The sequence below is a fragment of the Pleurodeles waltl genome, chromosome 10 (assembly GCF_031143425.1).
Source record: "Pleurodeles waltl isolate 20211129_DDA chromosome 10, aPleWal1.hap1.20221129, whole genome shotgun sequence".
Lineage (NCBI taxonomy): Eukaryota > Metazoa > Chordata > Amphibia > Caudata > Salamandridae > Pleurodeles > Pleurodeles waltl.
Genome location: NC_090449.1, coordinates 2513415 through 2526960, shown reverse-complemented (window position 1 = coordinate 2526960; position 13546 = coordinate 2513415). Strand labels below are relative to the sequence as shown.

The window sequence follows — 13546 nt, the reverse complement described above, 5'->3', positions numbered from 1 at the left end:
TGGAAGTGCCACAGGGGTCTCGTGGCTGTAGAGGGAGAGGTTGTGGGGCCTCAGGTCTGCTCCAGGGGCCTCAAGGCTAGAGAGGGAGAGATCAAGGTGCTCCAGGTCTGCATCAGGGGCCTCATGGCTGGAGAGGGAGAGGTCATGGAGCCTCAGGTCTGCTCCAGGGGCCTCAAGGATAGAGAGGGAGAGGTCATGGGGTCTCAGGTCTGCTCCAGGGGCCTCGAGCCTAGAGAGGGAGAGCTCATAGGGCCTCAGGTCTGCTCCAGCAGCCTCATGGCTGTAGAGGGAGAGGTCGTGGGGCCTCGGGTCTGCTCCAGGGGCCTCAGGTCTGCTCCAGCGGCCTCAGGTCCGTTCCAGGGGTCTCAAGGCTGGAGAGGTCAGTCTGCTCCAGGGGCCTCACGGCTGGAGAGGGAGAGCTCATAGGGCCTCAGGTCTGCACCAGGGGCCTCAAGGCTAGAGAGGGAGAGGTCGTGGGGTCTCAGGTCTGCTCCAGGGGTCTCATGGCTGGAGAGGTCGTGGGGTCCCAGGTCTGTACCAGGGGTCTCATGGCTGGAGAGGGAGAGGTCGTAGGGTCTCAGGTCTGCACCAGGGGTCTCATGGCTGCAGAGGTAGAGGTTGTGGGGTCTCAGGTCTGCACCAGGGGTCTCATGGCTGGAGAGGGAGAGGCCGTGGGGTCTCAGGTGAGGTTGTGGGGTCTCAGGTCTGCACCAGAGGTCTTATGGCTGGAGAGGGAGATGTCGTGGGGTCTCAGGTCTGCACCAGGGGTCTCATGGCTGGAGAGGGAGAGGTCGGGGGCCTCAGGTCTGCACCAGGGGTCTCATGGCTGGAGAGAGAGAGGTCGTGGGGTCTCAGGTCTGCACCAGCGGTCTCATGGCTGGAGATGGAGAGTCATGGGGCCTCAGGTCTGCACCAGGGGCCTCAAGGCTGGAGAAGGGGAGGTCAGTCTGCTCCAGGCTCCTCATGGCTGGAGGGGGGTGGGTCATGGGGGTTCAGCAAGATTCGGAGGGCTTCTAGGAGCCTCATGGTGGATTAGGGGGGCTCCTCTGATGTCTTGCCTCTTCTCTTACAGGTCCGTGTTCAAGGGCTCTGCTATCTGTGTTTATTCCATGTCTGACGTGCGGACGGTCTTCAACGGGCCCTTTGCGCACAAGGAGGGTCACAACTACCAGTGGGCGCCTTACCTGGGCAAGATCCCCTACCCCAGGCCCGGGGCAGTAAGTACAGTGTGCTGCACTGGGGTGGGGGGGCGATACTGCCCTACAGCCCTGGCAGGACAGTGAGGGGGTGTACTGACATGTACCGGTCCTCGGAGAGTGCTGGTGGGCTCTGTACTATGGTGATCTTAGTTCCAATGCATTGGAGTGTACTGGGGCTTAGGCTGCAGTGCACGGTTGTGATGTTGGTTCTGCTGTACTGGAGTGGTAATGGCTGGTGTCTACAGTGTGTAGTAGCGGAGTGCTTGGTGTATGCACTGCAGGGGTGTACTGGCGCCCTGGTCATTGGAGCGTACGGTTGTGTTGTTGGTTCTGGTGTACTGGAGTGGTAATGGCTGGTGTCTACAGTGTGTAGCAACGGTGTGCTGGGTGTATGCACTGCAGGGGTGTACTGGCGCCCTGGTCATTGGTGTGTACAGTTGTGATGTTGGTTCTGGTGTACTGGAGTTGTAATGGCTGGTGTCTACAGTTAGACAGGGTGTGTAGTGTGCTGGGTGAATGCACTGCAGGGGTGTACTGGCGCCCTGGTCATTGGAGTGTACGGTTGTGATGTTGGTTCAGGTGTACTGGAGTGGTAATGGCTGGTGTCTACAGTTAGACAGGGTGGGTAGTAGCGGTGTGCTGGGTGTATGCACTGCAGGGGTGTACTGGCGCCCGGAGTGGTAATGGCTGGTGTCCACAGTTAGACAGGGTGTATAGTAGCGGTGTGCTGGGTGTATGCACTGCAGGGGTGTACTGGCGCCCTGGTCATTGGAGTGTACGGTTGTGATGTTGGTTCAGGTGTACTGGAGTGGTAATGGCTGGTGTCCACAGTTAGACAGGGTGGGTAGTAGCGGTGTGCTGGGTGTATGCACTGCAGGGGTGTACTGGCGCCCGGAGTGGTAATGGCTGGTGTCCACTGTTAGACAGGGTGTGTAGTAGCGGTGTGCTGGGTGTATGCACTGCAGGGGTGTACTGGCACCCTGGTCATTGGAGTGTACGGTTGTGATTTTTGGTTCTGGTGTACTGGAGTGGTAGTATTTTCTTCCACACTGCGGCCCGATGGCCTTGTACTGCTCATCAATGCACACAGCTCTCAGGACAGCAGAGTGTGAGATTTGAGGTGTTGCAGGGCTTTCCAGGCAGTATGTGGTTGCCGCTGGTGTGCTAGTCACTGGTGTGCTAGTTGCTGGTGTGCTAGTCACTGTGTTGCTAGTTGCTGGTGTTCCTTGGTGGTGGTGTGTTAGTCACTGTGGTATTAGTTGCTGGTGTGTCAGTTGCTAGTGTGCCTTAGTGTTGGTGTGCTAGCTGCTGGTGTGCCTTGGTGCTGGTGTGCCTTGGTGCTGGTGTGCCTTGGTGCTGGTTTGCCTTGGTGCTGGTGTGCCTTGGTGCTGGTGTGCCTTGGTGCTGGTTTGCCTTGGTGCTGGTTTGCCTTGGTGCTGGTGTGCTAGTGGCTGTTTTATTAGTCGCTGGTATGTTAGTCGCTGGTGTGCTAGATGCTGGTGTGCTAGTAGCTGTATTTTTAGTCGCGGGTGTGCTAGTCGCTGATGTGCTCGATGCTGGTGTGCTAGTCGCTGGTGTGTCCTGGTGCTGTAGGTGTCTTCCTCGAGTCTCGTGTGTTAGTCGCTGTTGTGTTAGTGGCTGTTGTATTCGTCGCTGGCGTGCTAGTCGCTGGCGTGTTAGTGGCTGGTGTGCTAGTGGCTGGTGTGCTAGTGGCTGGCGTGCTAGTGGCTGGCGTGCTAGTGGCTGGCGTGCTAGTGGCTGGCGTGCTAGTGGCTGGCGTGCTAGTGGCTGGTGTTAGTGGCTGCTGTGTTTGTTGCTGTTGTGTTAGTTGCTGGCGTGCTAGTCGCTGGTATGTTAGTCGCTGGTATGTTAGTCGCTGGTGTGCTAGTCGCTGGTGTGCTAGTCGCTGTTTTGTTAGTCGCTGGTGTGCTAGTCGCTGGCATGCTAGTCGCTGGTATGTTAGTCGCTGGTGTGCTCGATGCTGGTGTGCTAGTCGCTGGTGTGTCTTGGTGCTGTAGGTGTCTTCCTCGAGTCTCGTGTGTTAGTCGCTGTTGTGTTAGTGGCTGTTGTATTCGTCGCTGGCGTGCTAGTGGCTGGCGTGCTAGTGGCTGGCGTGCTAGTCGCTGGCGTGTTAGTGGCTGGCGTGTTAGTGGCTGGCGTGCTAGTGGCTGGCGTGCTAGTCGCTGGTGTTAGTGGCTGCTGTGTTAATGGGTGGCGGCGTGCTAGTGGCTGGTGTGCTAGTGGCTGGTGTGTTAGTCGCTGATGTTAGTGGCTGGTGTTAGTGGCTGGTGTGTTAGTGGCTGGTGTGTTAGTGGCTGCCGTGCTAGTGGCTGCCGTGCTAGTGGCTGGCGTTAGTTATTGGTGTGTTAGTGGCTGGTGTCTCCTGGTGCTGCAGGTGTTTTCCTCCTCTCTAGGGTTGGTGCAGAGTCTCACACTGGGGCGCCCAGAGAATTTTCATACTTAGTTCAGGGGTGACCGTGCTGACTGACACCTCCAGACTGATTCTCCATTTCTTCCACAGTGCCCTGGTGGGACTTTCACTCCAGGCCTCCGGTCCACCAAGGAGTTCCCCGATGAGTTGGTGAACTTCATCCGTGCGCACCCCCTGATGTACAACGCCGTGTACCCGGTGCAGCGCCAGCCCCTGGTGGTGCGCACCAACGTGGACTACAAGTTCACCAGCATCGCCGTGGACCTGGTGGACGCTGTGGACGGCCGCTACGAGGTGCTGTTCCTGGGGACAGGTAGGGCCCCCCTCGCCTTCCCAGCGCGTTATGTCCGCTTTCGACTGGTGGCCGGGGTGGAGGGACACTGACCACACCTGAGGGGCCACAGGGCTTCAGGTGATGAACCTAGACCCCTCTGAACACTAGGGCACAGTTCCCAAGGGCATCCCCCCAGAAACAATGTACCCGGCATATCGGGGGTGCAGAGCCTTGTCTCCTGTCCCCAAGAAGAGGGGAGACCTGACCCCACGGCTGAAACTCCAGGGGGTGCGGGCAGCAGGGGGCACTCGCTTCAGAACCTGCCAAGCAGGGGCTGGAAGGACTGCTTCCCTCTCAGCTCATGGATGGAAGGGCCCCGCCACCTGGCCAGGGTAGCCTTACCTGCCTCTTGAGCCAGGGTACCCTCACCCTGCCTCCCTGCCTCCTGCGCCACAGTACCCTCACCCTGTCACCTGGACAGGATACCCTCACCCTGCCTCCTGAGCCAGGGTACCCCCACCATGCCCCCCTGAGCCAGGGTACCCCCACCCTGCCTCCTGAGCCAGGGTACCCCCACCCTGCCTCCTGAGCCAGGGTACCCTCACCCCGTCACCTAGCCAGGGTACCCTCACCCTGCCTCCTGAGCCAGGGTACCCCCACCCTGCCTCCTGAGCCAGGGTACCCTCACCCCGTCACCTAGCCAGGGTACCCTCTCCCTGCCTCCTGAGCCAGGGTACCCCCACCCTGCCACCTGGCCAGGGTACCCTCACTCTGCCTCCTGTGCCAGGTTCCCCCACCCTGCCCCCCTGAGCCAGGGTACCCTCACCCTGTCACCTGGCCAGGGGCGCTCTCCTGCTTGGCCAAGAACCTGCGCTCAGCATGGGGCCTTCAGTGAATGGCTGGCACCTCCCAGCACGCAGGAACCTCGAACAAAGAAAGTGGTTTGGGTACAAACACTCCCTTCCATGGGCTCAGTGTCCTCTTGGAATCTGGCTGCTGCACACCATGTCACCCATGATAAGCGCTCTCTGGCTGCTGCAACCCAAGTCACCCGTGATAAGCGCCCTCTGGCTGCTGCACCCCAAGTCACCCATGATAAGCACCCTCTGGCTGCTGCACCCCAAGTCACCCATGATAAGCACCCTCTGGCTGCTGCACCCCCCGTCACCCACCCTCTGGCTGCTGCACCCCCGTCACCCACCCTCTGGCTGCTGCACCCCACGTCACCCACCCTCTGGCTGCTGCACCCCCGTCACCCGCCTGCTGGCTGCTGCACCCCACGTCACCCATGATAAGCGCCCTCTGGCTGCTGCACCCCCGTCACCCGCCCTCTCGCTGCTGCACCACATGTCACCCTCCCTCTGGCTGCTGCACCCCATGTCACCCATAATAAGCGCACTCTGGCTGCACCCCATGTCACCCATGATGAGCGTCCTCTGGCTGCTGCACCCCATGTCACCCTCCCTCTGGCTGCTGCACCCCACGTCACCCATGATAAGCGCCCTCTGGCTGCTGCACCCGTGTCACCCGCCCTCTGGCTGCTGCACCCCATGTCACCCATGATAAGCGCCCTCTGGCTGCTGCCCCCCACGTCACCCATGATAAGCGCCCTCTGGCTGCACCCCGTGTCACCCATGATAAGTGCCCTCTGGCTGCTGCACCCCACGTCACCCGCTCTCTGGCTGCTGCACCCCACGTCACCCGCTCTCTGGCTGCTGCACCCCACGTCACCCGCTCTCTGGCTGCTGCACCCCATGTCATCCATGATAAGCACCCTCCGGCTGCTGCACCCCATGTCACCCATGATAAGCGCCCTCTGGCTGCTGCACCCCATGTCACCCATGATAAGCGCCCTCTGGCTGCTGCACCCCATGTCACCCATAATAAGCGCACTCTGGCTGCTGCACCCCACGTCACCCATGATAAGCGCCCTCTGGCTGCTGCACCCCACGTCACCCACGATAAGCGCCCTCTGGCTGTTGCACCCCGAGTCACCCATGATAAGCGTCCTCTGGCTGCTGTACCCCGTGTCACCCATGATAAGCGCCCTCCGGCTGCTGCACCCCACGTCACCCACGATAAGCGCCCTCTGGCTGCTGCACCCCACGTCACCCATAATAAGCGCACTCTGGCTGCTGCACCCCATGTCACCCATGATAAGCGCCCTCCGGCTGCTGCACCCCATGTCACCCGCTCTCTGGCTGCCGCACCCCATGTCACCCGCTCTCTGGCTGCTGCACCCCAAGTCACCCATGATAAACGCCCTCCGGCTGCTGCACCCCAAGTCACCCGCGCTCTGGCTGCTGCACCCTATGTCACACATGATAAGCGTCCTCTGGCTGCTGCACCCCATGTCACCCATGATAAGCGTCCTCTGGCTGCTGCACCCCATGTCACCCATGATAAGCGCCCTCTGGCTGCTGCACCCCATGTCACCCATGATAAGCGCCCTCTGGCTGCTGCACCCCATGTCACCCATGATAAGCACCCTCCGGCTGCTGCACCCCATGTCACCCATGATAAGCGCCCTCCGGCTGCTGCACCCCATGCCACCCATGATAAGCGCCCTCCGGCTGCTGCACCCCATGTCACCCATGATAAGCGCCCTCCGGCTGCTGCACCCCATGTCACCCTCCCTCTGGCTGCTGCACCCCACGTCACCCATGATAAGCGCCCTCTGACTGCTTCACCCCATGTCACCCTCCCTCTGGCTGCTGCACCCCACGTCACCCATGATAAGCGCCCTCTGGCTGCTGCACCCCATGTCACACATGATAAGCGTCCTCTGGCTGCTGCACCCCACGTCACCCATGATAAGCGTCCTCCGGCTGCTGCACCCCACGTCACACATGATAAGCGTCCTCTGGCTGCTGCACCCCATGTCACCCACGATAAGCGCCCTCCGGCTGCTGCAACCCATGTCACCCATGATAAGCGCCCTCTGGCTGCTGCACCCTATGTCACCCATGATAAGCGCCCTCTGGCTGCTGCACCCCACGTCACCCAAGATAAGCGCTCTCCGGCTGCTGCACCCCCCGTCACCCACCCTCCGGCTGCTGCACCCCATGTCACCCATGATAAGCGCCCTCCGGCTGCTGCACCCCACGTCACCCAAGATAAGCGTCCTCTGCTGCTGCACCACATGTCACCCATGATAAGCGTCCTCTGCTGCTGCACCCCATGTCACCCATGATAAGCGTCCTCTGCTGCTGCACCCCATGTCACCCATGATAAGCACCCTCTGGCTGCTTCACCCCGTGTTAGCCATGATAAGCACCCTCCGGCTGCTGCACCCCATGTCACCCATGATAAGCGTCCTCTGGCTGCTGCACCCCATGTCACCCATGATAAGCGTCCTCTGGCTGATGCACCCCGTGTCACCCATGATAAGCGTCCTCTGGCTGATGCACCCGTGTCACCCATGATAAGCGCCCTCTGGCTGCTGCACCCCACGTCACCCATGATAAGCGCCCTCCGGCTGCTGCACCCCACGTCACCGAAGATAAGCGCTCTCCGGCTGCTGCACCCCATGTCACCCGCCCTCTGGCTGCTGCACCCCATGTCACCCATGATAAGCGCCCTCTGGCTGCTGCACCCCATGTCACCCATGATAAGCGTCCTCTGCTGCTGCACCCCATGTCACCCATGATAAGTGTCCTCTAGCTGCTGCACCCCCCGTCACCCATGATAAGCGTCCTCTGGCTGATGCACCCCGTGTCACCCATGATAAGCGTCCTCTGGCTGCTGCACCCCATGTCACCCATGATAAGCACCCTCTGGCTGCTTCACCCCGTGTTAGCCATGATAAGCACCCTCCGGCTGCTGCACCCCATGTCACCCATGATAAGCGTCCTCTGGCTGCTGCACCCCATGTCACCCATGATAAGCGTCCTCTGCTGCTGCACCCCGTGTCACCCATGATAAGCGCCCTCTGGCTGCTGCACCCCATGTCACCCATGATAAGCGTCCTCTGGCTGCTGCACCCCACGTCACCCATGATAAGCGCCCTCCGGCTACTGCACCCCACGTCACCGAAGATAAGCGCTCTCCGGCTGCTGCACCCCATGTCACCCATGATAAGCGCCCTCTGGCTGCTGCACCCCATGTCACCCATGATAAGCGCCCTCTTGCTGCTGCACCCCATGTCACCCACCCTCTGGCTGCTGCCCCCCACGTCACCCATGAAAGGCGCCCTCTGCTGCCCCCTGGGGCACTCTGGGCAGGATCTGCCACACTTAGGAGATCAGGTGGGGACCAGGACAGTGGCTGTTGGTGGACACAGCCAGGAAGGAGCAGGCATTGGTGTCTTCGCCCCTGAAGGGAGACAGGCTCCTGGGGGGTGCAGGTTTAGCCATGGCGCACCCCGAGGTGGGCCCCTGGGGGGGCCTGGTGCACCCCTCTTCTGAGTCTCACCGAAGCACCTCTTCTCCTGTCCGCAGACCGCGGGACCATCCAGAAGGTGATAGTTCTGCCGAAGGACCCGAGCAGCACCGAGGAGCTGACGCTGGAAGAGGTGGAGGTCTTCAGGGTAAGGTCGAAGGTCACAGGGTGGAGGGTGCAGGTGGGGCCTCTCAGATGTCTTCTAAGCAGTGACGCGCTCTCTTCCTTCCTGCAGGTGCCGGCCCCTGTGAAGACCTTGAAGATTTCTTCCAAGAGGGTGAGATGGGGTTGTGTAGCAGGGATGGAAGAGGCTGAGTTGTACTGTGAGCAGTGCCAGGGGGGGACTAGTGCCGGGGGGTGACTAGTGCCGGGGGGTGAGCCGGGTGGTGACTAGTGCCAAGGTGTGACTAGTGCCAGGGGTGAGCCGGGGGTGACTAGTGTCCGGGAGGTGACTAGTGCCCAGGGGGGGTGACTATGACCCTCCTAGGAGGCCGAGTAAACCAGCTCCTTTGGTTAGGTTGTACTGTGAGCAGTGCCAGGGGGACACTAGGAGCACCATGAATGCCCACTTGCTCCCCCTCAGAGTGTGCCACATTGGGGTGAGGGTGGCACGATGGGGGTCCCTGCAGCACACGGGGCAGCAGGAGCCACTCTCCATGCTGGGGTGTCTGGTCAGAGCCACGTCTGCAAGTCGAGCTCTGCCCGGCGGGGGGCAGGTTGAGACTGGTGGGAGTTAGCGCCTAGAGTCCCCCGCAATGAGTCCAATCTCACCTGAGGTGGCGGAGACCCTGGCACATACCAGGTGGCAGCCACAGGGACCTTGCTCCAGACTCTGGCTTGAAGGGCAGTAATCTGGGGGCTGGAGGTCGGGGTGGTGGAAGGGGGGTCAGGAGTAGGGTCTTGGGTAGGGTTGTTGCTTGGGATCGGAGGTGCTGTATGGGAGGACATTAGGGCAGAGCGGAGGGAACCTTTGAGATACCAAGGCATAGGCTGATGCTACGTATCGGGGAGGGATGCATTCAGGGGTGCCATGTGTCTCTTGGGTACCGCCTGACACCCCCATTCACCCTCCACACTGTCTCTTTGTGTTTCAGCAACAGCTCTACGTGTCCTCAGAGGTTGGCCTCACTCAGCTGACCCTGCATCGCTGCCACGCATATGGCAAGGCCTGTGCCGACTGCTGCCTGGCCAGGGACCCCTACTGTGCCTGGGATGGGGAGGCCTGCTCCCAGTACGCACTGACGTCCAAGAGGTGAGCATGGAGGGGGCACCCTTGGCAGAGTGCTGACGGGGGTACAGGGAGGGTCCGAGTGGAGGGGGGCACTGACAGGCCTGTGCCGACTGCTGCCTGGCCAGGGACCCCTACTGTGCCTGGGATGGGGAGGCCTGCTCCCAGTACGCACTGACGTCCAAGAGGTGAGCATGGAGGGGGCACCCTTGGCAGAGTGCTGACGGGGGTACAGGGAGGGTCCGAGTGGAGGGGGGCACTGACAGGCCTGTGCCGACTGCTGCCTGGCCAGGGACCCCTACTGTGCCTGGGATGGGGAGGCCTGCTCCCAGTACGCACTGACGTCCAAGAGGTGAGCATGGAGGGGGCACCCTTGGCAGAGTGCTGACGGGGGTACAGGGAGGGTCCGAGTGGAGGGGGGCACTGACAGGCCTGTGCTGACTGCTGCCTGGCCAGGGACCCCTACTGTGCCTGGGATGGGGAGGCCTGCTCCCAGTACGCACTGACGTCCAAGAGGTGAGCATGGAGGGGGTACAGGGAGGGTCCGAGTGGAGGGGGGCACTGACAGGCCTGTGCCGACTGCTGCCTGGCCAGGGACCCCTACTGTGCCTGGGATGGGGAGGCCTGCTCCCAGTACGCACTGACGTCCAAGAGGTGAGCATGGAGGGGGCACCCTTGGCAGAGTGCTGACGGGGGTACAGGGAGGGTCCGAGTGGAGGGGGGCACTGACAGGCCTGTGCTGACTGCTGCCTGGCCAGGGACCCCTACTGTGCCTGGGATGGGGAGGCCTGCTCCCAGTACGCACTGACGTCCAAGAGGTGAGCATGGAGGGGGTACAGGGAGGGTCCGAGTGGAGGGGGGCACTGACAGGCCTGTGCTGACTGCTGCCTGGCCAGGGACCCCTACTGTGCCTGGGATGGGGAGGCCTGCTCCCAGTACGCACTGACGTCCAAGAGGTGAGCATGGAGGGGGTACAGGGAGGGTCCGAGTGGAGGGGGGCACTGACAGGCCTGTGCTGACTGCTGCCTGGCCAGGGACCCCTACTGTGCCTGGGATGGGGAGGCCTGTGTAGTGTCGGCGACGGCCGACACTACTGACGAAAAGAAAGAACAGCGGACACGGATCGTGTGTATTTAACAACGGGTCTCGGCCCGTTGCGTGTCCACAGTCTGCGCTCAGACACGGTTGTTGTACGTGTCCGACGCGGCGAGCTCTGTTCACGCCCCTGGGCCGGCCGCTCATTTATTTACCCGGGTCACAGGACCTCGGGTTAGAACCAAACACAGTCCCCTCAAGAGGGGGGACACCACAAGGTGTAGAGGAGTGGTCACACCCCTCTAGCACCACATAGCATGGACAGTGCCCGGCGCACAGTGTCATCACTGGCGCAACACTACATTCCTCCTGAAAATTGAAAAACAACAGCTACACACAACTCAGACTAACACACATTAAACATCCACAAGATGGTCACGAAGTCTTATGGAGGGGGCAGGATTCTGACGCAGATGGTACCGAGTATTGTCTGCCCGCCCTGAGCTTGCTGATGGAAGTGAGACAGGGGAGGAGGCTTCACCTGACAAAACGACTGGCGGAACACCAACTTGACTTTCAGTATTGTCTTCATCCCAACTACCACCATTATGAACCGAAGATAGATCATCATTCGATGCATGGACCTCAACATCGACGGGAGATCCTTTGGGACCGTTAAACTTCTTGAACAACAATACATTCCTGGTCACCACATCATTTCCTCATCGAGCCACCACCAACGAGCCACGTCTCTTCACAACCATCCAGGGAGAAGGATCGAAAGGCATGCAGAATTTGCTGCCAGGAGTGGAGACCCTGAGCAACACCCGATCTCCTACTTTCAGATCAGACAGCCTGGCTCTCTAACGACGGCTTGCAAGTTCATTAGTGGCGGACCGGCGGTGATGCACTTGAACAGGATCGATGGGACTGGGAGCCCATGTCCTGTGATGGGGTATGGAGTCCATCACCGGCCGTCCAAACACAACATGCCCCGGAGCTTTACCAGTTGTCGAATGGGGAGTCTGACGGTAATTTCTTAAAGAGGAATATATTGCATATTCACTTTGCTGGCCATTGGCATTGGCAATGCGTAACACCTTGTTAAACGTGCGAATAAAACGTTCAACCTCACCATTCGCCTGAGGGCACCGTGGGGTGATTCGGCGGTGGCGAACACCCGTATTCTCAAAATATTCAGACAGTTCCTTGCTCTGAAATGGAGGCCCATTGTCAGTCTTGATCTCTGATATGAGACCATGAGTGGCCATTATCTTTTCCAGACGCGGAATCACCACTTCCGCAGCAAGAGAGGAGATTATTTCCACCTCTGGATATTTGGAAAAATCATCAATCAGAACTAAAGTGTGTCGCCCATCCGGAAGGCTACCAAAATCCAAATTGGCAGACATCCACGGAGAGGTTGGCCCAGGTTCAGTTTCCACAGGGACGGGGCGACTTGGCTCTCCCGCCGCTTGACACCACTCACAAGTTTTTACCACCTCTTCCACCTGCTCATCCATGAGTGGGAACCATACCTTGGACCGCAACCGCCCCTTTGTTTTCACCATGCCCTGATGTCCGTTGTGAGCCAGTTGCACCACTCGTGATGTGAGCGACGATGGGATTACCAACCGGCATCCTTGGAGGAGGCACCCCTCAGCATCCACTGTCAGTTGATCTCTCACCTGGTACAAGCTCCCCAGGACCCTTTGTGACGAAGCCACCAACTTAGGAATCTGTTTCTTCACCACAAACCATTGATTATCGCTGATGGCTCTGAATACTTTTTTGGAGACACTCGTCGCTTGCCGTAGCTTGAACAGTTTCACTTACAGAAATAGGTTTAGGCTGGGAGCGGTTAGAAACCAATCTGACGTATTCTTCAGTCTCCTCGGCGTCATTGATCTCATGAGTTGAAGCAGCTCTGGGGTGCCTGGAAAGGTAATCCGCCGGATTGTCTGAGCCAGGATGATACTCCAGCTGGCAGTGATAGTCTTGCAGCTGGAGCATCCACTTCTCAATTCTCGGTGGAGGCTTAGAAGCTATACCGTTAAACAGAGGTATGAGCGGCTTATGGTCGGTAGTGACCACAAACGGGCGACCATACACATACATATGAAAGTGCTTGCATCCCCAGTGTACCGCAATGGCCTCCTTCTCTATCTGGGAGTACCTCTGCTCCGTCTCAGTCAAAGACCTGCTTGCAAATGCCACTGGGGACTAGTCCTCCCAGCTCTGTTTTTGAAACAGCACCGCACCCAATCCCTTTGGGCCTGCATCCACCGCGACTTTTGTTTTTCTCTTTGGGTCAAAGTATCTCAAAGTGGTGTCACTTGACAAAGCATTTTTACTGCCTCAAACGCTTCTTGATGGACTACACCCCACACCCATGGTTCCGATGACTTCGTCAAAGTCCTGAGCGGCTGTGTTAGCGACACCAAGTCTCGTATGAACCGGCCACAATAGTTGACCATCCCCAAAAAACTGCGAACCTCCGTCACGAAGGTTGGGGGAGGAGGGTCCTTGACATCTTTCACCTTTGCAGGATCAGAAGCTACCCCAGCAGCGGAGAATACATAGCCAAAAAATTGTATGTGATCCGTTAAAAATTCACTCTTCTGGCGATGTGGGTGAGGCTGGATTCTTGAATCCTTCGTAGTAACTGGCGGAGCCGGGAGTGATGCTCAGCGATGGTGGGAGCAAGAATCAAAATGTCATCACTGTCATTGATCGTGCCAGGTAGATCCCTCAACAGTTCCTGTATGGTGTTTTGAAACACCTCCGCTGCACTCAATACCCCAAAACTCAAACGTCGATATCTCCTCAGACCCACATGGGTGGAGAAGGTTGTTATATACCTTGACTCCTTAGACAAAACCAATTGGTGGTATCTGGAACGTAGATCCAGTTTGGAGAACCAGCATGACCCGCTGAGCGCTGCTATAATGTCGTCTATGGTGGGTGTAAGATGTCTCTCACGTTTGATTGCCATGTTG

General features: G+C 59.2%; 1 protein-coding gene across 1 annotated transcript in view; it reads left to right on the top strand.

Annotated features, from left to right (window-relative positions):
• The window catches only part of LOC138260864 (semaphorin-3F-like), a 447618-nt gene that overhangs the window by 377163 nt on the left and 56909 nt on the right, over positions 1-13546 (top strand). Inside the window, exons 11-15 of the mRNA XM_069209297.1 lie at positions 1073-1217; positions 3721-3943; positions 8344-8432; positions 8520-8561; positions 9379-9536. Coding sequence (XP_069065398.1) covers positions 1073-1217; positions 3721-3943; positions 8344-8432; positions 8520-8561; positions 9379-9536 — 657 coding nt within the window. The remainder of the gene's footprint in view (positions 1-1072; positions 1218-3720; positions 3944-8343; positions 8433-8519; positions 8562-9378; positions 9537-13546) is intronic.